Source organism: Sinohyriopsis cumingii, chromosome 15, assembly GCF_028554795.1.
Source record: "Sinohyriopsis cumingii isolate HCF-2022 chromosome 15, ASM2855479v2, whole genome shotgun sequence".
NCBI classification, from domain to species: domain Eukaryota; kingdom Metazoa; phylum Mollusca; class Bivalvia; order Unionida; family Unionidae; genus Sinohyriopsis; species Sinohyriopsis cumingii.
The window spans coordinates 25,094,445-25,120,501 of record NC_142975.1 but is presented as its reverse complement, the minus strand read 5'-3'; the positions used below and the strand labels follow the sequence as shown (position 1 = coordinate 25,120,501).

At 33.9% G+C, this 26,057-nt stretch overlaps 1 protein-coding gene across 2 annotated transcripts in view; it reads left to right on the top strand.

Moving 5' to 3' along the window:
* LOC149781430 (receptor-transporting protein 3-like) overlaps nucleotides 1-24,034 on the top strand; it is an 83,519-nt gene extending 59,485 nt beyond the window's left edge. For both annotated transcript variants that reach the window (XM_089935515.1, XM_089935516.1), the window contains exons 2-4: nucleotides 4,459-4,603; nucleotides 8,705-8,875; nucleotides 14,855-24,034. In XM_089935515.1, the coding sequence (XP_089791641.1) occupies nucleotides 4,459-4,603; nucleotides 8,705-8,875; nucleotides 14,855-15,019 (481 nt within the window). In that variant the 3' untranslated portion in view covers nucleotides 15,020-24,034. The remainder of the gene's footprint in view (nucleotides 1-4,458; nucleotides 4,604-8,704; nucleotides 8,876-14,854) is intronic.
* Nucleotides 24,035-26,057: the final 2,023 nt, after the last annotated feature.

The following is a 26,057-nucleotide window of genomic DNA, read 5'->3' as shown; positions in this document are numbered from 1 at the left end:
TACACAGCTTAATGAAATGGCTCTTCATTTCTTATCAGTTTATTTAGCCCATCACAAACAGATATTAATCATTGTTGACAGTCGCCTGCAAGATGTATGTATGTATGTATGCATGTATGTATGTATGTGCCTGCGTATGTTTGTTTGCGTGAGCTTTGACATACATAGAGTTTGTCGCAACTAATTATTCTTATTTATAGTTATCTAAATATTAGTATAAGTTTTTACATTTCTTTGAAGTAACTGGTTAACTTTCTCTCTCTCTCTCTCTCTCTCTCTCTCTCTCTCTCTCAGGTATACGAGTGGTCTAAGGCACTGGCCTTTATAGATCACACACACATTTCACAGCGTGAGTTTTGGTCTCAGCTCAACCAATGTGGGTAGGCGAGAAAGTTTTCCAGTAGCTTCTTGTGGGTTATTTATTCTTTCCGGGTTGTTCCACCACCAAATTTGCTGACTACCATGTATAGCCTATCATGTGTTGCCAAATGGCATCCTCCCCTCATTACATTTGTTTCTGATTGATAGTTTTCAGGTTTCGTTGGTATGTAAATGTATTAATTCAGTAATCTGTATGATAATGTTATATATTTATATTTATAAATTGTGTCAGTGGTTTCAAGTATTCTCATGTTCGAGACAGGGATAGTATTTTCTTATCCGTTTGGTGTATATTTGCAATTCTCTCTCTCTCTCTCTCTCTCTCTCTCTCTCTCGTGTTGTTTTAGATTTGCAGGTCATCTCTGATAAATATCTTGTCCGGGTGTTGGCATCCCGCTCTAAGTTCGCCTACCTATTATATGAAGAGAGTGGCTATTACACTTCAAGATTCATTGTATACATCTCTTATTTTTAGCAGCATACTCTGTAAAGTCAGCACAATGTCTCTCACAAGGTGTCAGCTGTAGTGCAAGCTAAATTATCAAACTTTAGTTACAGTTGTTACATTACACCTTATACAAAAATTAGTATACACATTGCAAATTTATTCAACATAAGTTATCAACCATTTAATTTGCAGTGGGTGGAGGTACGGCGAATTCTTTTGAGCTGATATATTTTATTTTCTTGTATCACAAGATAATAAGCTTTTTTCCAATAATTTAATGGGAATAATATGGTGCTATTGACAGACATTTGCATAAAAAATACTGTGTCGGTCCCTTGCCCCAGGACATGAAATTGTTGGTTTTAACATATTTCCAGTATACCATGTTACGGCAGTGCGTTTCATGGTACCAAGCTCTGTTCAATTCATCGGCGATGTAAGAGGATGGCACGCTGACTCTGGTTTAGAAAATGATTTTTTGGGCTGCTGTTAATTTCTTTTGATCCTTGTATATAATCGTATCAAGAAGTACACGCTTTTAAATATTTCGTCGACCATTACGTTTTCTTATAAAAGTAACACCAGGACAAGAAATTTGTTAGACAGGACTAGCAGTCATAAAAAGAACTTACGCAAAGACAAAATAAATAGTGGACTTGAGAAAAAGCGTCAGTTTCAAACAGAAAACGAGCGCTATCCTGAAACTCTTATAATGATTCTTAGTCGTATAAAGGAATACTGTACTTAACACATTAACATGCACTTCACATGTTTAAGTTTTGTTGTTATAATCTGAAATGTTCCCAAGTCTGATTTGGCACGAATATCTTTCACAACATCCCATTGGGCCACCACGCGACAGACATGTAGTTAAAGGGTCATAAAATAAATATAATTATATTTGTATTATTAAAAATTAGTTTATGATAAATAGCGTTGTTTTGTACAAATAATAATATTTGCTTTTGTTTATATTTACATTCCTTGCTGACAGATCTACCGAGGCACGGTACATTGACAAGTTACTGTGGTACGTACCAATGGACTAAATGCCGCGGTAATCTGGCGTAACGGTAATAACGCGCACCTTTAACGTTGAGACTGCAGCATTTAAGATATTTGGAGCTATTTTCATCCGTCGTGTTTTAACTAATTTGCATATACAGCTTCGACTGACGCTTACCATACTCGTTGACATGTGCGGGGATTTCACATGAAGATTTGGAGAGGGTGATTAGGGACTATTTTGGACGTTACAGATTTATATTTTGTTTACTTAGACAGCACTTGAACTAAACTTGCTCATGCAGGATAGTTATGAATACTTGTTGCCTGCTGTACTGATAGAGAGCCGTCCCTGATATGTACACGGTCTACATTTAGATTGAGGAGTTAATATAAACCAGTAAATCAGTCAAACTGTTTGAGTTTATTACCTCTTTTTTTTACATCAAATATTGCTTTGATTAGTTTGCATAACTTTATGAGGCAACCAGCTATGTCATAAAAGGTATCGTCTTTTGTTGCTTGCAAATTTCTCTCTCTCTCTCTCTCTCTCTCTCTCCATACAGCAATATATCAGTGTGTAAGATAGACATGTATTTGAGTGCAATTTTATTTATCCCCTTTAGGCAAATAATATGTTGATACATACTGAACATATACACCGATAAAGAAGAAAACAACAACATAAAGAACCACAAAAACAACCAGCCAACCAAACCAAAACAAAACAAACAAACAAATATAAAAGTATGAGGTTAGAGATTGAGAGTGTCAATGAGACAACTTTTATTGTGTGGTCTAAATCTTTTAAATCTGAAATATCACTCTTTTGACAGGATGGGAGAATCCAGTGTATCTTATTCCATAGGAGTAAGTTGCCAACGTGCAAACTAATTCAGATCGTTTACATTTGAAACAGAAATCAGACACTTTCAGATGATGTGGACATTTGTTTTTTATCTGTTATTTAAATGTTGGATATGGCGATATAAACCACCATGCTTCAATACACGGTACATCATGATAATAGCTTGATATTTCTGCCTTAGAGCAGCGCCTTTGACTGAATAAACTTATTTTTAAAAAAGACAAAAATACGTAAAATCCATGATAGATTTCGCTTTATTTCTTAGCTAGAATGAATTAATTATTGTTTACATCATTTAAACCCCTTTGAGCTCTCATTGATTAACGTTATAAACAAAATAAATATCACTGTGTGAATGGTTGACTTTTTATTTCTTGCGTTTGAAGTGCAATAATGGCAGCAAGTATAAACAAACAGCTGCAAAGCAATCCCACCAGGACCGGCCTTAACGCGAAGCACTCGCGCCAGGACAGGCCTTAGCGTCAATCACTCGTTCAAGCACCGGCTTTCGCGGAAGGCGAGCAAGGCGGTTGTCTTGGCCCCGTGCATCTAGGCCCAGTGCTCCAATTGACAAGCAAATTAGGCAAACTACAATTATTCTACCGATCGGTCCTCGCTGCCAGCGTGGCGCATTGGGCCTTGTAAACCATATGGCCAGGCCTGACCCCCACCCACTCATCTCCGTTTTATAAGCTTTTTTTTTAAAGCGCGAAACCGCTCGGTCGAGATTCGTGAAACTTTGTAGTTATGTTACCATAAAGGGCTGTAACCATTGTCCACCGCGCGTGGGTGGGGCCCTTGGATTCAGATCAAAGGTCACATGTACAACTATTCCAATCGCAGTTTCAAATATGTTCGGACAAAAATCTTATCACGATGACCCAATATATAAATGTCATCGATTTTGTCCTGTGCAAGTGTCTGCGAAGATGAATTAATAAAATGGCGAGTGTGGGAGGTGGGTGGGTTGGTGTAAATGTTTAAATGTACAATAAAAACATGGATATATACGATGGCGAGCCATTGCATTTACTATAGTTTTTGTTGCCTCCAATATATGTTGGAGTCATTTCGGCACGACTTTGTTGGCGAGAATAAATACAAATACTAACATAGAAAAATATTACTTTTTTTTCTCGAAACGGGTGAAAATCAAGGAGCTTGTGAAATATGAGGTTGGGAACTTAGCTGTAATAAAGAACAACGCAAAATAAGTATTATTGGCCAATATTCCTCTTGCTTGGAGAGGATATGAAATAATAATATTTCAGTCCGTGTTAAATAACAAATTATATCGTATCCTCTCCGTTTGCAGACAGTGAGGTTTACCAGATACTTTGGGAAATAATGTATCCATCACATTATTAATACCTGAGCAGACTTACCATATATAGTTTCTAGTTCACACATTTCGCTGCTTTTCCATTTCAGGTACAAATATACTTTTGGGTTTTTCTTCTTTGTTTCAGAAGAAATGTATATTTGGTCTGCTATGCTTCTATTTCCTAACGATGTAAAAACAAAAGCTAGAAATCTTTTTCAGTTGGACATTTTTGCCAGTTCCCTTGACAATCTACACCTTTATAACTCTTTGTAATGAATATTTTGAGAATAAAAAATTATACACACAACGCAAAACAAGATCATGCGCAGGACAGTCCTTCCAAGTTTTCCCAAAACTGATGCGGAAATGCAGCCTAAGACTTAGTATGAGTACCATCGATACAATTTTTATATATAAATGTATTTGTTACAGAATGGAACTGGTATGGCATGGAGAGTTTGACCGCCTCTTCAGTCAGTACTTCCCCCACATTTGGTGTCTGGTCCCTACATTCCAGCCCCCAACAGAGGAATGGAGGACCTTCAAAGACAGTGCCAAGGTCAGGTTTTCATGCCAGGTACGCAATTAAGACTTATTATATATTATAGTCCACATTTTGAGCAGTTCTAATCAAGAAATTATTTTCAGTTATTACAGCCTTTATATGTCTGCTATTATTGTTTCTTGTTGTTGTTTTCCATCTGCTTCCATATTTTTGATAGATAGATAGATAGATAGATAGATAGATAGATAGATAGATAGATAGATAGGTGGGTGGGTGGGTGGGTAGGTAGGTAGGTAGGTAGGTAGATGGATTGATAGATATATAATGACATTAGTTTAAAATTCAAGAGATCATTAAATTTATGGAACCATAGAAGCTATTGCTTATAGAAATGAGTACCCTTCATGATCAGTAAGCATTTGTTCTAGCAATATAAATTACTTCTTGACCAATTCCAGTTCAGATTTGTTCTTGGAAATTGTTACGTGTCGAGGAAACACTAGTGATAGTGCGTGGGTTATATCGCAAAAGATCATAATTTAAGTTGAAATAGTTCATAAAATAATGACGATTGTATAGAACATGCCTTTTCAATATAGCACATACCTGCTCAGTTTTTGTCACAACACAATCAATTTCTTATAATAAACAAACTCGCAATTGTTATCTGAATTTCAACATTATTATATGCAATTCTGAATTGGATTAGAATATTTATATGCACATTATCAGCTTATTTTATTGGATTGACTGTTAAGACATTCTTATATAGTAAAGAGATCTCTCAATGTAAAGTTTATTATTGTACTATTGTAATTGGTTAGTTTGGTAGGAAATAGTAGTGGCATTAAAAGGAATTATTTCATAATAATCATAAGGCAGTCAAATTCAAAAGCAACCCTGTAGTAAATCTACTTAAAGTTTCTTTTGAATAATAGCTGGATTTATTTTGAAGTGTTAAACAAATTAAATATTCGCTTTATGATAATAACGTATGATATCTGACAGAATTTTGAATTTCTTTTCTGCTTAAAACGATGTTCACATTCGGTCACTCTGACAGCTATCTGATACTCTGGTGTCTACATCGCTCTCCATAGACTCCTGTTAATATCACATGACCTCAGCTATCTATCTAATCCATGCTTGTCCATCTCTGGGCTAGCTATGGCGGTAACCAAATCAACTGTTTAAAACTACATAAAAATGCTTTTAAACATAAACATAAAAAAAATTGTTCTTTCATTGTCCAGGGTAAGCGTATTTACTGGTAATGTCATTTGTACATTCATCACTATGAGTAAGTGAAAAAAAACAAAAAAAAAAAAAACAAGAAAACGAACAAGTGAATCAGTGTGTGAATTAAGTGAGAGAATAATATGTGTAAATTGGGTTTTTTAAGGTAGCTTTTACAATTTTCAGTCCTATCCCTGCGATGTCTGCAGTGTTGTTTGTAGTATTTATAGTGTTGTCGAGCACTGTCGTTGTCACATTATTTTGATACCATGTCGACCAGTTCTCTAACACTAATCTCTTAATGCTAAGCGCCTAGCGAGGCATATATTGGTACCGATTTTATAAGTCTTTGGTATAACTCGGTCGGGGTTCGAACCCGCGACCTCTCGCATCAGAGGCGGACTCTCTAACTACCAGGCCACCGGAGAAAGAATACTTATGACGCAGTGAATCGTAAAGCGGTTCAAAATAGTCAAATTTACACTGTTTAAACAATAAAATAAAATAACAAGCTCTGCACAATAACTAATTTATAATAATGAACAGAAGTACGTGTTTAAACTTGGTGTTAGAACAAACTACCGACGAAACGTGATTCTTTGGCATTGCACATTTATTCCATTACGATCCGGTACCGCACTGCTTCTGTAACACCACTGCGCCGGATGGTTGAAATAACTAACCTTTGGACAAATAAAATATTTATGGCATTAGTGTACCCTATTCTTAAAAATACATGGACCTACTGGGAATCGAATACGGCATGGTAACATATAACATGCGAACTTCCACTTTTTGACCTGCCAAGCTTTATAGAATTGATTCTATTGCATGAATTAATTACGGATCATACCATTATGAAATATATATGTTTCAATCCTCGTACTTTGTATAAAATACAGGATACACATCCATAGGAAATATAGATGGCGATCTAAGCGAGAGTGTCGAGGGGTATCAGGAGGAATGGCAATATCAGTTTACATGTTCTTACAGTCATACTTGAGAAGGAAACTAGTAAAAATCGCATACTTGTCTGACAATGGCACCTACAGAGCAAACGCCCTTTCAATGTCTGGTTTGTGGAATCGCTCAGAATTTCAAGACAGATCTCCGATTACGGAGCTCTGCTTTTCAAAAAGTTAGCGAGGCCTACTTGGTCTCTTCGTTGACAACAACTCGTGTGCTGTCTACGCCAAGAGAGTTAACATCATGCCCAAGGAGGTACAGTCAATCGGAAAACCCACGGTCTTTTTTGTCCAGTCGATAAAGACATATCGGATGTATTTGGTCGCCGCAGAGAACAAGACTCTGAACTATTTTCGTTCATCTGAAACAATATGGCAGCAGATGGATCTAAAGTCACAATCGGAACAATTTGGGCCTATGTTGTTGTAACATACGTTTTGCACTCCTCCAGAGGCAAATCACCAAAGACATCAAATTGATATGTATTCCTACAACTATTTCTGAGTTTATTTCAGGACCTGAGGGAAATGGCCAAGCAATATTCCAATCGGATATGCAACCACTGAGTTGTATCAGTGGAGAGCGTGCGTAAATTCGTTTCTCCTTGAAGCAACATATGGGCATTATCAGTGATGAATACAAATTCAGATAATTGATGCTATAGTCTCATAGACGAGGTATCAGTTCACGCTCTAACACTGAATATGAAATAAACTTTGACACACTGTATAAATATTAAATGATCATGTAAGGAAAATGCCACTCTTACAATATGATGAGTCCGAAGTTTTCTTTACTAGCATTGTTTTATTATGTAGTTATATATATATCTTCGAATGAATGGCTTGAAAGTATTACTCTAATTAATGACAAAATAACACAATGCCGTTCAATAACCTTTCGCACTCATCGGCTCAAAACATTAATTATCACCCATTTACTGGTATATTGAACTGGTTCCCAAATGAACATCAGAGTATCTTTCATAAACAATATCCATTCGATAGTTTTCCAGCTACAAAACTTAGTTGAACCATATTTAGAACGTCAGAGCAGTTTTGTCCTAAAAACACAATCACTGATAATGTATTTTGTGTATTAAAAAAACATCTCTTTTGAGGGCCATTTTTTTTTTACGTGAACCCCGAATCCACGTATGTAATAGTGGTATTCCAACTATCAAGCTGTTACTTTCAAAATAGCGTTGAAAGGCTACCTCCTTTAGAATGTGAAATTGGCCGAATAAAAAGCATCGCTGGTTAATACCATTTCATTTTTATAAAATTTGTAATTTAGGAGGTCTTCCTGTCTTTTCGATGAGAGACAAATATATTCGTCTTTTTCTAGCATGTGACTGACAAGAATGAGGACCCTGTGATTGATATTTAGATTGCCTCCGATTGATATTTGAATTGAACGATTTAACGATCTTAGAGGATACGCGATCTTAAGTAGTTTGATTGTTGGTTACCAGCGATTAAGGAGATTATATCACTCGTGTTATTATTAGGTCCTTCTCTTTATGGTAAAAAATAGCATTTGAAGACAGGGACTAAAGAAAATTGTTTCACAGATATTGAGATTAGGATATGTCTTTCGTATCAACTGTGGTTGTCGGAGTAATAAATATTTGAATCATTAAGTTGTAAATTGAATATTAGTATTCCGAATAAAGTTCGTAAATACAATTTGATCTTTGATACACTGACATTCAGACCAATTTGTATGATTTTTTTTACATAAATTATCTTAATTTACCAATAAAACTCAAAGTTACATTGCTACATCGATTACTGTTTAATGTACGAATGCAAATATGCATCTACGTGAATAAAGACAATAGATCCACTTAGATAGATAGATAGATAGATTGACGGACGGACGGACGGACGGACTGATGGATGGATGGATGGACGGATGGATAGATGTTATGTAATTTAGCCATCATATTTTTTTTTAAACTTTAAGGAATGTGGCCATGGATGGACCTCCATGAAGGGACGAGTGGTGTTCTGGTTTGATCTAAACATCGCCACGAACTATGGCGCCGTGATGTTTAAACTATACGGTCAACAATGTCAGAAGTGCAAAAACGGCAAATTCGAACACGCCATGTGGTATCCGGAAGAAGTTGTCAAGGTAGGGGCATTTTTCGTTGTACATGTCTCTTTTCGTGTTGAAACACACTTTATTTAATAAAAAGTATGTTTTGTTTTAATTTTTGTATAAGCGTTTTATAACAATATTTGAACATATTTCTGATATAACTAATTTCCAGATATCGTAGTAAACCTAGAATATGTCTATTTGCGCGTTTAAGAACCTTTCCGTTGACAACGATTGTTGTCTTGAGGTCCTTGGAAATAGGAGAAAACATGGAACATCAATCGACGCTCACGCGTGTGTATCATTTACTCGGTATGAAACCTCTCGCATATAACAATTAAGTATGCTAGATTCGTCAATCGGGTATAACAATTCAAGCAAACAGAATATAATGGCAACTAGGCGGTTTAATTCCCTAATATCATGTTAGAGATTTTAAAACATTCGTATAATTAAAATCTTTATTTGCGGTCTTTAATATTTCGTCTATGCTAATGGCATATTTCGATGGAAATTAGTAAAGTGTAAGTGCAAATAGATGTGGCTCTCAACAGGAGCCTAGTGGATTCCACTTTCGTACCGGTTATTATATGGAGACTGCCCCATCTCAAGATTTTCACTACCTAAGGAATAATAAAATATATGTTAGCATCATTGTGTTTCGTGTAATTTAATAGTTAAGTTTATTTTGAAATATTTTTTTCTTTTACACATGTCCATATATCGGTTTATTGACTTGGATTTATGGTTCTAGTGACGTTTATATGATGCCTGAGTAGCGGTAATCTGATAACAAACAATCGTGTCTTCTGGTTTTATGGTCAGGTTACCTTGTCACGATACTGCGACATGAAAATGAAAACCCTTTATTGCGTAGTATCAGAGTTTGGTGTCCATTGAGGTCAAAGCGGGGTGGGTGGGTAGTAGTTGATCAGTGATTACCGTCACAGACTCGAAATCGGTATTACTCCTTTTCATGAAATACTGTTAAATATCAGTAGACCGATTCGTAAAACTAGTCACTGGGTTTATAGCAAAAAGGGCGTGGCCAAATAAGGGGTGAGTTTTGTAGAGAGCAATAAGTATGGCATCTGGCTCAGCTGACTCATATGACCAGGCCTACTCAGTCCATCTCCGTTACATATTTATCAGCAGATAAAGGAAACGTAATGAGAAATTGCCTTAATAATTAACCCGTAATACATTATTTCGAGCACTTACCAATTTTACCCCACCCAACCCCGAACCCAGCCGCTTTTTGTTAATCATTATGTGATTACAACGAGACTGTCAGTTTGCTGTAGAAACTGAGTGGCATTTTGTTCGTTTTCGTTATAAATGATATATATTTGAGCAATTTTTCTTTACCATCCTGCTTCAAAATTTCATGAAACGTTTAGTTAGAAGTCAATATTTTCAATTGTTTAAATTATCTGACTCATATAAATGTCAAATTGTTTCAAAAACTGCTATAACAATTAGAAAGCATGGTTATCGTTTGCTCTTCCGACTTTCGGTAGATTAGCTTACCCAGTCTCGATATAAGTGCTTAGCTATTCGTGTGTCTTGTGTTACTACCAGATTCAACATTCACGTATTACAAGTTTGATAAAGTAACTATGTTCGTTTACTCTTTTGACAATATTTACATTCTTTTATTATGTTCAATGATTTTTTTCTCTTATTATCAATCTCCTAATAAAGCAGACATAAATTAGGAGACAAATATTACTTTAACAATTTGCTGTATTAATACATTTCGAATTACATTATAGATATTATATAACTACTACAATTTTCATTTCTAATATATCCAACAACAAAATAAATGAGGTCATACCTCCATCACTGTACACATTCTTAATTTCCTATATGGACATATCTGAGCTTAATTATAATTGTAGTTGTGATTTGAAAAAATGGTATGAGTCAGTCAAAGATGTTTGTATCCTTGCCATTTGTCATCAAACATTTTCCTTGTACATTTGATACACTGTATATGCATATCATTTTTCTGACATCTAATAGAACTTCATTTAATTTAAGGGCAATGTTTGGCGTTTCATTGTTAAGTCTACAGATATAAATATATGATATTAGTTACAACAAAAGGAGATTGATCACAGTTTATCTTTTATGTTTTGATCTATTATACCAAGAATAAATTCTTTTTGAAACTTGAAATTGTGCAGATGATTACACTTACTGCGTATCCACCCAGTGAAACTAGTAAGTAATGACTGGATAAAGAGCACATGCTTGTAGGGACTTTTCCAAATTTGTTCAAAAATATACTTGTTAGTAAAATTCTATGCATTATTTTAGTTTGAAAACATCTCAGTTTAGGATACCTAGCTCTTTTTAAAGGCAAGAAAAAAGTATTCATTCCAGTCATTCTCATCTATAAACTCCTATTCCTGATTCCATTTCAATACTGATGTTGGCCTGTAAATTATTAACTTTGGATTTGATGAATACTTTTGCACCTCTGCTTTCATTAATGAGCAAAATTACAGCTTTATGTAAAAATGGGCCTTATATATTTTAAATAATATTTTTTATGAAGTTTGTTGGAAAAAACTGCATGGCCCTGAGCATGCCTTGAAACTCTAGGATGTTGATATGCATGCCAAACTTATCACAAAAGTCATCTATATTAATCCAGGAATCGTTTTCATTGACTAAATCGTTTTCTGTTACAACCTTAATATTAGAATTCATCTATATTGGAATTTTAAGAAAATCGTACGAGTTCTCTACGGTAAATTTATTATGTAATTCAGTATATGCTGCAAATGCATCAATCCAGAATGTATTCAAAGTATTTCTCAGCTTTGTCATGAAATCTATACCAAAATTGAGAAACATATTTATATTGGCATGGATGTTGTTAAAATCTTTTTCCATTTAGGTTAGAGGTGACAAGTCTTCTCACCCAAGTGAATTTCAATGAATGTACAAACATGTTTATATCTAACATTTTCAGACCTCCTTCAAAATTATCTTTACGTAAGGCTTCCCTTTTTACATTATTTTTTCTACCACCCCATACAAACTTGTGGAAAAGCCAATCTCACTCACAAAGCGTGGCTTTAGGTGGGTTTGGTAAACTTAGAAATATGTAAGTAATCTTAAATAGGACCAAGCTTTTCACAACTACAATTTTTCCACGTGGGGTATGTGATTTTTTTGACCACTGTAAAAGTAAAGATTTAAATTCTCTAATTTTGCTTTCATAAATGAGCTTGACCATATCATCTAACTCTGTTGAGATTGTAATACCTAGATACATGAAATAAGATGTATTCCAATCTAAATGATATTCTTGGCAGTAACGTATAGTTCTTCTAGTTGTACTTCCTATCCATACACATATAGGTTTTTCAATATTTATGCTGAGCCCTGAACATTTAGAATATAGGTAGATAGAGCTGATTTAAAAGAACCATCCAGGGTGAGAGTAGTGTCATCTGTGAAACTAGATATGCTTTGCCTTTGTTAAAGTTCTTTTGATGTTTGTATTTTACAGAATCAAATGGGCTGATATATCTCCACATAAAATAAATATATATGGGGATAGGGGGTCACCTTGTCTACATCTTCTATTGATTTCACACCATGGTGAACACGGTCCATTTACAGTGAAACAGGGTTTGACATTTTTATAGAAGACATGATTCCAGCCTTGAAAACCCTTGATAAAAGTTAGAAAATTTAGAACTCTGTCAATAAAAGTGTACACAACATAATTGAATGCTTTCTCAAAAGCAGTTAAAAGAAGAAGTCCATGTAGCTTGCATGTCTTCTTGTAAAATATAAGGTCATAGAGAGTACGGATATTTTCTCCTATTTATTTGCCTTTAATAAAGCTTGTTTGATTGCTACCTATATTTAATAGAATTATATGTTTAAGTAAATTTTTAATGCATGCTGATGCGAGTTTGAATGATACATTAAGTGAGAAAATGGGTCTCCGGTTTGTATTAAATTGTTTTGGCTTATCCCCTTTTGGGAGATGTATTGGAACATTCCACCTTCTTTCTGAGTTGATGATAGCTCTCTCTCTCTCTCTCTCTCTCTCTCTCTCTCTCTCTCTCTCACACACACACACACACACACACACAGAGTTATAAAATTTATTTGAAATTCAATTAGCCGCTCCGTTATACTGAGAGAGAAGATTTCTTCACATCATAGAGTGATTGATTGAGCTCAAATTGTTTTTGCTGGTCAGAATCAACTCATGCTTCCTGTCTTTTCCAAATTCCAGTTGGTGATAGGTCGGCGTTGCTATATTTCTTTTCCCTCCCCCCCCCTCTCTCTCTCTCTGACACACACACACATATAGTTGATGATAGCTCACCTTTATTAAGCAAAATTGATTGCTCTTACAAAATGCTGACCAATATCTCCCCATCACTCTGTGAAGAACTTTGAAATATAACAATTTAATCAGTTTAAATAAACAAATGGAATAGAACATAATATGTGAATATCTCCCTCTCTCTCTCTCTCTCTCTCTCTCTCACACACACACACACACACACACACATAGTTATAAAATTCATACGAAATTCAATTAGCCACTCCGTTTTATTGACGGAGAAAATTTCTTCTCATGATCGAATGACCGATTGAGCTCAAATTGTTTGAATGTCAGAATCAACTGGTGCTTCCTGTTTTTTCCAAATCCCAGTTGGTGATAGGTCGGCGTTGCTATATTTATTTTCCCTCCCTCCCTCCCTACTTCTCTCTCTCTCTCTCTCTCTCTCTCTCTCTCTCTCTCTCTCTCTCTCTCTCTCTCTCCCATTTTCGTGGTATCAGCCTTTTTGGTTGTAGACTGTAATCTTTTCTCACTGTGCAGTAAGTATGAAGCTATTTTTTACTTCAAAAATAAAGTTATTATACGGAGCCTAAATACGGGTCAGATTTATCTTTTCCTGGGATCAAACAGTATTTCCATCTCTTTTAATGTCAGATATCGTCTAACGTTATTCAACATAACTAGCTATGGCCAGTTCACAACCTAATACACATTCACAATCCCGTTAACGTGAATGTATGTCTTTTATAGAGGCTCTGAAACTATGACATAATTATATCTCTCAGGTAACTATCACTGTCCAGCTGTGGCTATAAATTACCAGCTCAACTATACCTGCCGACATACGCTCCTAATGCTTATACTCTATATTCTCGATTGAAAATAAGTCACAATTTAATTACACAACGAATTAATGAAATTCACTCCTTATGTTACCTGCATTACTTATCTAATTAGCGATTCATTGACAAACATATCCAGAGAAAGAAACATAAATTCGTGTTATTAAACAATCTACCGAGAAATACTTATTAAATTCCGGAGCCCCGGAGCAAAAGTTCTGGTTTTCGTCAGCTCTTAGACTAACTAATTCTGCAGGATAATTTCTTAAAAGCCTGAATTCCGCCAGGAAACACCTCCCTCATTTAGTTTAGCCAATGAGGATTACTTTCTTTACCCGCCAATTTTTCGACTAACCTCAGGAAGTCAGAATAATCTTCTTTAGTCCACCTTTATTAATAAATATTCGAGAAGATATCATTTATGACACCTGTTTCAGATAGCTCAAGACTTCCTAAAATTGTCCATGGTTTGTCTCTACTGTTGCCATTTTCCGCTATTGACCTTGCTTTAACATTTGCATCTTCCATATCTCTGACCATTATCGATCGGATCTTATTTAATATTCAGTTCATCTCCCTAACGGTGAGGATCTCATCCCTCATCAACACTTTATAACCAGTATAACCGATATGTTAAGCTTAATGGTTACTTGTCATGCTGACCACGACAGAATGTACTGCGAAATTATTCTACAAAATGTTTCACTATTACACTTCCTCATTAAAAATTCAAAGAAATCCCATGTACTATATGTCCTGATTCACGCTGTAATAATTTATTGTGTTGTGATATTCATAGAGGTATGCGGGTATAGAGATTTAGTTTTATTTTGTCTTTGCTTACAGGTGATTGGAAACGTCTACAATAGAGTAGGTCAAATTTACTACGGATTTTACCGCCCACCTCTCCGTATTGATCGGCGTTCCGGGAAACCGAGAAATCAGCACAATGCAGAACTGTGCCAAGCTTGTAAGGACGGACTCTGTAGGGAAGAATGGTCGTTTGCCTGATAAAAAACAAGAGCATTTTAGCGATGCAATTTAACAGTATGAGCTAATATATTTGTGAAAACTTATATATGCACATGAGACAAAGGTACATCATAGTAGAACAGAGTGAAACAGCATTACACGATACATTAACTTTGGGTAATTTGATTAGCTACGTGTTGGTTATATTTGATACTGGAAATGAATGTGTCATATTAAACATTGTATTAAAACAATATTTTTCCCTGTATAGATACTAAAACGAATTAAAAAGGAATAACATATTAAGAAAATATCAGTGCCCTACACTCGTTATCATTCCTATAGCCTCATAGGGGTCATTGAACAAGCAGATCACGTGTTCTCAAATTAAGTCAAATTTAAATTTTATTTTAAACCCGGAAATAAAATATAATAACAGATCTGGGTATCTATATTTAACTCTTCACATGTCTGTCTCCAATGGAGAATTTATGGTCTATGTCAAAATGCTGTTGCATTGTCTTTGATAAAATTTTATTAAATTTATCAGTTTTAACCTCCCCAGATGCTGAAACTCTATCCTTTGGCAGATTAAAATAATTTATTTTATGCTAAGCAGTGAATTACTTGATTTTCTAATTAAAATATTATTGATATTTCACTGCAGTGAAAAAATAACAATATTTTTTCACTACCGGAACTACTTTTTGGGGTCAGAACATACTTACCTCCCTTTGATTTTGCACCTTAGCAAATTAATAGTTAATAATTAGCAGATTAATAATCCCTGTCTGTTATCCTTGAAACTTGTAGTTTGTTATTCTGGAAATATCAGTTAATTTTTATCAGTCTGATGTGGAACTAATTTTGTGCGCATGTACACATAGCACAGCAGAACATGTACGGTAAACAGCTGACATTACCGTAAGAAATCTTCTCATTCACTGTGTCACAAACTTTAGGTAGCCAACGTATGTGAGCATAAAATAAAAAGAATATTTGCTTGAAACGAGTGAATAACGGATACGTTTCATCTCGTGGGTGAAAAACTCTAGCATTTTCACTCGTGGCTATGCCACTCGTGAAAATACTGAGTTTTTCACCCACTCGATGAAATATATCCGTTATTCACTCGTTTCAAGCAAATATCCTCTATATACCCTCAGACTGCTAGTGGACAAATATCTGAATTTTTATGTGCCTTTTATTTCTATAACAAGAAATCTTGATTTGGACTTTTTAAGCATTGATGTCTTACTCAAACCCCACCACCACCACCACCACCATCCCAACCCCCAAAGCACTAGCGCAAAGAATAGAATGCTTGTGGTCAAAAGGCCATTTGCTTTGATCTATTTCTCTTAAATACTTAGGAAAAACATACCAAATTTTGAAAGAACAAATATTGCAGTAGCGTTGTGACTCTTTGTGGGATCAAGTGCAACAGACAATTCAAGGAAATACAGGTCAGAACTAATCTTGCACGGAAATCAGTCTTAGATATAATATTTCAAGTTACTTTTTCTGATATTTATAATTAAGGAAAAGTTCCATCAGCTTTTATTTGTTTTTGTTGTGTTTTTTGTAAATATTTTTTTTAATTTGACATATATGATATATTCACATAGTCCACAACCAAATTGCAGTATTACATCCATTCAAACATTGGGTCATTTCTACATCATGGTTGTAAATTGTTGAGTCGTTGGTATAGAGTCCTAGGTCAGAGAAAAAAATTTGGAATGGCAGTTTATTTTGTACTGTTGATGATCGAACAATAACAACGAATTAAAATTAAAATGTACTTTTGATATAGTTCCATTTGTGAAATACTTAGTGTTTTCTTTGTTTTTTATAGTTTTTTCTAAAACAAATTTATATCGCCTTATAGGCAACAGTACCACTGACAAGCCTTTATGAATATCGTATGATAAATTGAAAAGGTAGTTCGCTTAAATTTTCATAAACATAACGTTATGTTCGTTTTCTTTTTCTCTCCTTGTGTATCACATATAGTGTTTAGCATTTATTCATTTATCATATTTTAATATTTTTGATTGAACATATCATATTTGTTTCATATTTTCATGTTTTAATTATAATGTTTGTAATTTATTTGTGACAGTTACATTTGAGTGATAGTTTTAATTTGATAACATCAAATTATTATTTGTACATTAACCGAGTCTAAGAATGTGCACCCTGTCTTAAAGTTTGAACATAACTTTCATATGATCATGAATTATTTTTCAAACGAATCATATTTGTTATTGAAGATAATCATTTTTCCATGCGTAAAGTGCAAACAATTTCCTATGATATTAGTCGTTAGATTTTCATAAATGTAAGTGCAGTAAAAATCACTCTGAAATATACACAAGAAAAGGGTTTTAACAAACCCCATAAAACATGAACTTTTGATTTCAAAATAGTGACTCGAAACAAAATGATAAAGTGAAGGGAGGTTTAATAGTTGTTTTCCCTCAAAACGTAATGGAAATAACAAACATTTCATAAAATACTGCTTTCCAGTTCTCAGAAAGATAGAATCTTCACATGAAAATGTTTATCCTTGAAAGGGACCCTCACATAAAAATGTTTATCCTTGAAAGGGACCTTCTTCTTGAAAAATAAGTTTCATCAAAGAACGCGCTCATACAGCATTTTAACACAACGTCGATCACACATACAACATTTCAACACAACGTCGATCACACATACAGCATTTCAACACAACGTTGATCACACATACAGCATTTCAACACAACGTCGATCACACGTACAGCATTTCAGCACAACGTCGATCACACGTACAGAATTCAACACAACTTCGATCATACGTACATACGTACAGCATTTCAACACAACGTCGATCACTTACGCCTGTTGTGCTCTTGATTTTCCTTCTACTTAATTAACCAGATTTGAGACAGAAAGTGCGTTTAAGTTGTATGGGATATTTGACAACAAATCAGCGAGTTTTTAACTGATTTTACCGGTGCCAGCTTAAGATTTATTGACATGCAAATGAAAAAGTACTTACTTTTTCTGCAATTTTCCTTGTAATTGCTAAAGTTAATAAATCGTTAGTATATAGATATAATATCAAAACTAATCCTGCCATTGATTCTAACAAGGAAACGCTCTCCATACATATTTGTAATAGCATCGTGTCTTTACAATGAGACGTTCTCCAAACCCATTTGGAACAACATCATCTGTTTTAGATGATAAGAAACTCTATATACCCATTTGGAATAGCATCTTCTCTATAAGATGACAGCCGGATATATTCTAATCTGATGTCCAAGCAATTCACGATGTTGAGCACAATATCGCTAGAGAATCTGTTGCCGTTAGTGTAATGCGTATTGTATTGTATATACCCAGAAGTATGTATATCTTATGCATATATGTACTTTTTATGAAATAGTTCAATAAAATTAGATATTTAAAATGTTTTGTACTTTAAAATATTAAATGATTTATTTTTCTTCGGCAGCCTTTTTTTGAAACAATAAAATTAATATAAAATTCAGTGGAAGATTTTTCAAAGTAGGAAATTGTTTACGGCCAATATCTAACAAAAGAGCAGTATTATAAGGAATATATATATATATATATATATATATATATATATATATATATATATAATGTGTGTGTGTGTCTCGCTTGAAATGTAAAACACAATTAGTACTATTTATGTTTTGTAATCAATATTTTAAGATCTACAAGCTAAAACATTTTATGATATTTACTTGCAATGTAATACTTATTCAGTTTTGAATCTAAACGTTTAAGTTTAAAATAATTTATTCAAATGCATATTCTGCATGAATTGATTAAGCACTTAAGAAAATGCACCCCGATTTAATTCATATCCATGCTTTGCGTGGTAAATTATGTTAAAATGCAAGCATTTGAGGTTTTGAGGCTGTCACGTAGGTTTCTAAATTCATCCGTTAATATAAAAACTATATAGAGTACTGGGGATTTATTGTCTTTTACCTAGCTAATTTTCCAGCTAGTTCAGTTTAGAATTCGATTATCTTAGTCAATCAAGTTCTATGAAACCTATATCCTCAATATGAATGCATAAACTATAACTATAAACTACTCAGAATGGTTTCCATATCATTTACAGTAAATTTATTCATGAAAATGTTAACTTTCGGACCATTCAAATCACTTGATACATATTTTTAAGACTCATAAGAAAACACTGCAAAAATATCCAACAGCGAAAACGTATGAAGCTTTCCGATGTGATTTAATGAATAATTTAACTTAACCACGTTGACTGGCTTGGCATTACAGGTATGTTTGTAATAGGGCATCGTTTTCTATAGAGGTGATAGATAGGATACCAAAAATCGTCCGCTAGTGAATATACTGTGCGATGAGATGTCTTAGACATAGGCATGGTGTTAAGAAGATAAATGTAAGAGTAATGATGCTTGTACATAATTGATGACGTATGCAGTTAGTATGTTTTTAAAATATGTCGTGCTTATTTCTTGTTAAATCATATGACATTATGTATATAGTTTTTTAATGAATGTTTAAATTTTTTGATCAATAGATTACCAAATTTTGTTTTTTGGTGCGGGATATGAGAGACCTATAAACTCTTATTTAACTATAATTTCTATTCCATCTTAAAATATTATTTGTATGATCTTTTTTAAACCTTCATCATATATAATCTACGCTCCATCAGATTTATAGAAGTCTATGTTCCACATGGAATCTAGTCCAATTAGGTAGAGAATCAATCTATTTCATGCATTTGAAAACATCCTTAAGAGAAGTGTCTCCAAAATGTGATATGCATGTTTTTTTTTAATTGTTGCTGTTATATAGCTACTATTATATTTAGGTTTACAAACCCATATCATATTGATCCATATTATACACGTGTAATGGCACCCCGTGACGTCACAAATGACGTTATTATTTATAGGTTACTGCATTTGTATGGGAAAATATGAACAAGTTTTTTTGGATGGAATACTGCACGACCTTGGGAGTGAAGTATATCCTTCCGACAAAACGAGTTCATATTTTCCCATACAAATGCAATAACTTTTTTATTATATGCTCATTTTCTTAATTCTGCAAATCTGAATTACATGAGCCATGTCATAGGTTTTCAATCTGGATTGCACATTTCGAAATTGTGCTGTAATTTGAACTTAGTCGCGTGCTTGAAAGAAAATGACGTGTCTAGTTAAAATTGAAATTTGGAGTCATGTGGGGAAAATATGAAGTCTTTCAATTGCAATTATGAAAAAGACGCTATGGAATTTAATGCTTATTTCATTTTGAGTGCAGTAAGGAGGGTGTAATTGAACTTATCATCGAAATTACAGTACAATTTTGAAATGTGGAATCCAGATTGAGAACCTATGACATGGTTCATGTAATTCGGATTTGCAGGATTAAGAAAATACATTTTGAGGAAATTCAGGATGTAAAATTGTAAGTATATTTTATTTTGCCATTCTTATCACCAGCTAAAGAAGAGAGTATATGACTTGTCACTTGTATGTTATTTGTAAGGACCTTATCTTGCATCTGTTATATTCTGTAGCTAGCCAAAATCCGAAACATTGTATCAATGCGGAATGTGCCAAAGCATCTAATTTGTGGCAGTCCACGAAATACCTGTTTTAGTTCATTCAGAAACCAATATAAACAACCACAATGTAAAGAGCATCTTACGCGAGTGTACATGATTTGTGTACAAATCAAAAGTGCTGGCGTCTGCGTCCATTGTTTGTTTACAATAGAAAGTAGTTCCTTTATGCACGTGAATGCTGTATGTGTATTGTCGCGTGGGTTCAATATCGGGTAATATTGCACGATTCTGACAATGTAAAGTTAACAGGGAAAAATTAGCATATACTAATTATAGGTTACTGCATTTGTATGGGAAAATATGAACAATTTTTTGGATGGAATACTGCACGACCTTGGGAGTGCAGTATATCATTCCCACAAAACGAGTTCATATTTTCCCATACAAATGCAGTAACCTTTTTATTATATGCTCATTTTTTTAAATTCTACCTAAGGATTAATTATATAAACAAAATACACTACAATAAGCAATGTAAATGAATGTATGCCACATGCCAAACTAAATACACAAGCGCATATTCATCATTACACAAATCAACATTATTACTGCGCACATAACTCCGCCCAGATAAATTTGAACTTAATCACGCGCTCGACATAACTTTCGAAAGAAAATGGCGTGTCTAGTTAAAATTTAAATTTGGAGTCATATTGTGAATGAATGCGCATTGCAACAACTTTTCCATTTGATCTGGAATGAATAGATTTTGATATTTGTTTTCGATTCTACGAAATTTCGTGATTATAGCCTGGATTTATATGTGACAATTCCACATGAAATACACCGGCTTGAAGAAGCGAGGGAGAAGCGTGTTGACATCTGCAAATGTGTTTCTGTTTCTGTCATTGAATGTTTGAAATCATAATGTGGGGGAAAATATGAAGTCTTTCAATTGCAATTATCACAAAGACGCTATGGAATGTAATGCTTAGTTCATTTTGAATGCAGTAAGGAGGCTGTAATTGCACTTATATTCAAAATTACAGTACAATTTCGAAATGTGTGATCAAGATTGAGAACCTATGACATGGCTCATGTAATTCGGATTTGCAGAACTAAAAAAGTACATTTTGACGAAATTCAGGATGTAATACTATAAGTATATTTTTTTTGTTGCCATTCTCATCACCAGCTAAAGAAGACAGTATATGACTTGTCACTTGTGTTATTTGTAAGGACCCTTTCTTGCGTCTGTTGTATAGCTAGCCTATATCCGAAACATTGTATCAACAAAGTTAACGCAGAATGTGCCAAAGCAGCTGATCTGTGGCAGTCCACGAAACATCTGCTTTAGTTCATTCAGAAACAAATTTAAACAACAACAACGTAAAACGCTTACTGTGCGAGTGTACAAGATTTGTTTACAGATCAAAAGTGCTGGCATCTGGGTCCATTGTTTGTTTACAATAGAAAGTAGTTTCTTTATGCACGTGAATGCAATATGTGTATTTGCGCGCGAGTTCAGTATCGGATAATATTGCACGATTCTGACAATGTGAAGTTAACGGAGAAAAAATTAGCATATAATAATATAATTTATGGCACATGTATAATTTATGAGGTCTTCAAATGAATTTCAATCATCGTCCTGCAGTTCTCTGTGATTTTATGGAATAAAATCTGTATTTTTCGCCATGATATATACTTACAGTTTTGCTCATATGAAATTGAATTTATCACATCCTTTGAATAATTTCTAATTTTTTCTCACCAAGGCTCATAAATACAGAAGTATTTAACTTGTTGCATAAAATTCAATTGCGTATGTAATTTTTTAAAAAGTACAGGTATAATAACATTAAACATAATTAAGAAATCTGGAAAATTTACTGTTAAGTCTTTTATTTTGAACAAATAAAGCAAGTTAACAGACAAATATTAAAGCAATGTTAACTATAAGAGTTACATTAAACAATTCAGAAGTAATTATAGAATACTTATAAAAGGATTGAAGATAATTCTACATTTTCTTCTCAAAGTGTGAGTTCATGTTCGGATGATATGAATAGGAAGAAATATAAGTTACTTGTCCATATATATATATATATATATATATATATATATATATATATATATATATATATATATATATATATATATGTATGTATGTATGTATGTATGTATGTATGCTTTGTTAACTCATACGGAAATCCTTTTTATAAGGAAACGGTTTCTTTCCACTCCTAAATCATTCCTTCACGTTTTTAATGAAATGTTTAATTTTAAATGCGACAATATAAAAGTAACTGTAGTTCTAAATCATTTCCATATTGTTTATGTATTGTTATACAGTTTTTCATTAGTGTTCAAGTAATGCTTTTAAACATATTTTTTGAGGTTGTATAAATTTGCCGTTTGAACGGCCGTATTTTGAAAGCTTTTTATTTTGATTTATTATTTGATTGTAAATTACTTAGTGTTCATAATTTTGCCTAAGCATGGTTTATCACGATCATTAAATGAACGGTTAGTGTTAATTTGCTATCTAGTTACATATTTTTCTCTCTGGTTGCTTTATTTTAAATACCGTTAGGACGATGGTGCAACATCGAAGACAGTTAAAAATATGTCAGTTTATTCAATATCGCCAAATAAAATGAAATGGTACATTGAATTTTGATTCTGAATAGAATGCCATTTCTTGCGTGCCATTTCGGGTATGCTTGATATATAATGATCTATTTTTTTAGAACAAGTACCCATTTTTTAATATGCGAACGAACCAGAGTAGATAGTGTTATCTTTGTTCTTCCTCCTTTGGCTCTTCTTTCACGAGAAATAGATTTGGTTTTGCTTGGAAAAGTTCGCGAATAAGATTTACTCAGTGGGAGCTATACAAAAAAAAGAGTTGATGATCGTGATGTTAAAAGTAAATATATATTATTAATAAGAAAATAGGGTTTGATATTTAGGCAGATTGGCTACAGTCATTTTATATATATATATATGAAATATCAATAACCATGGCCAGATGGAGTGGGTGGGTTGTGGAGTGTCCGGGGTTTCCAGATTCCCTTTCCAGGATAAAAAAGGGCACACATACACAAATGTACAATTTTACTATCATTTTATTTCTGCGAACGTTTATTGGCTATTATGCACACTTTAAGTAAATAAACATATAATTTTGTTTTGTTGCCCTTTCGATGAAATTCAGGACCCTTTTGAAACTTTTCTTTCCCCCTCCCCAACACTTGACCTGTTCCGGCCCTGGTAACAAAGTATGTAGTGAAGACTCCAGTAGTATAATCACTTACTTTTGTTACAAGTTATCTGTGTGTGGACATGCTCATATTTAGCATAAATTGAGAGTTGAAAAATCTGTACATTGGCGTTGAAATTTAAATTCAGTTTTCCATTTGTTCTGTTTATTTTCTTTTTGCTTAGTCAAATAAATCATGTAAAATTAATTTGTGTGTTCAAAACTTCTGTTTAGTCTGTCTGTACATTAAGGCAATGTGAAGTGTGGAAGGAACCTAAAGATCTAGACCTCAACAAATAAAACGGGCCATGTACAGATACTTACAGCAAACAAATCTCTCTCTCTGTCTCTCTCTCTCTCTCTCTCTCTCTCTGTGTCTCCACTTGAAAATACCTTACACCTATCAAAATATACTAAAGATAGTCAAAAAAGAGCGTAAAGTAATAGCATTGCTTGATTTTGTGAACAAATTAACAATTTAAAAGAGAGCCCACATACAATTTTAGCTGAACGCAGATGATTCTATCGGCAGAAATGACTTCTTTGCGATGAAACAAAAATCTGTTTTCTTTATGCAGTTACTATTTTATTTCCTGGTCTGTTTTTGAATACTAAGAAGTGAAATGGTGGGCTAAAATAAGGAAGCAATACACTTGTGACACACTTGTTTGCATGTGTATGTGTGTTTGTTTATTTGTGTGTATTTTCAAAATTATGCAGACCTATATCACAGTCTAGTTATTAATTTTGTTTAATTTAATAAGAACATATTGGCATTATGCAGCTAAAACAGAACATACGTGTAGAAATGAACAATTAAATATTTGCAGTTGCAATAATTATTAGAAGAGTTCTTACCAGATGCAATCAGAAAGTGTGCCATTTTGTATTATTCCCGTTAATATGTGCGCTTTGTGTGGCAATTTTTCGTTCCAAAAATAGGAATTATATAATATATTTGACTTTTTTGGATTTGGTCTCAAAACCGACATAAGAGAACTTAGACGTGCAGGTGCCATAAGTCTGTACAGGCTATCTCGATACACGTTTTTTAACCTCATTGTTTGTTGTTGACAGTAAACGTTCATTTACATTGGAATCTTTAACAATAGGAGCACAATATCAGTTCATTTTTCTGTGTCTCATAATCTTTCAAGATATTAATAGCAATCTACCACTCTAATTAAATGTCTTGTGAAGATACATAATTGAAAATTTGTACCCTACCCGGAAGGTGAATACTTCAGGATCTTGTTTGTTTTATATGTTTGGAGTTTCATGGCTCACCAGCACATGAAAGGCTATATAGTGCCGAGGCGTTTAGAGTGAAGATCCTTGTCCAGAAATTTCGAGCAGCAGACCAGGTCTGACATGAGTGGGATTCAAACCTGCGATTGCGAGACCAGTACACCGATCACTTAGCTTTCCTGGCTCCATCAGTATTTTGTTTGGATTTTAACATATTTTATTGCCATAACTAAAGCACATGAAGTCGGGCTACAAGTTCTCACAACTTAGCAACAGCCAAATACACATCCATGTACATGAAATGTGGCAAGGACTAACAGTACGTGCGTATATTTATCCGGGGATCAGCAGTACAGTACTTCCCTGTCGATATGTCAGTCACATTACCAACCAGACTTAACTGTTCCTTTGTATCATGATCAATATCTTTAAAATTATGATGGCATGGAATTCCATAAATTTCAATAAATGGAATGTTAATGCCTGAATGTGTCCGGGAAGCGAAATCAGCACGGTACATGTATATCCTAATTCATACACATTAGTTACATTAATGCATCTTTCGTCATGCATCGTTAAGATATAATTTAAGAATAGGTTTAACCTGAGAATTGAGAATTTAAGGTATAATATGTACGAATATGATGATGATAAGAAACAAAACATATTGGTGAAATACCAAAAAGCTGGTTACTCTGATCTACTGTTGTAGACGATAGCTAGATTTTAGTGTCAAATCGAAAACTGATATTTGAAGTGGCGATTACATTACAAACAATTTCTGGGTGCAAGATTTATTATTAACATTATTTATATTTCAATATGATGATTAAAATGCCTGGTGACCCTTTCAAATTTATAGTCAGATCAATCAGAGGTTGTTTAGTGTTTAAGATGTTGGACTCTTGACGAGACTCTACTCCTTCAACGGGATAATCCCTGATCGGCTATCGTGGTCATTTCTGATGTAAAAACTCTTTATT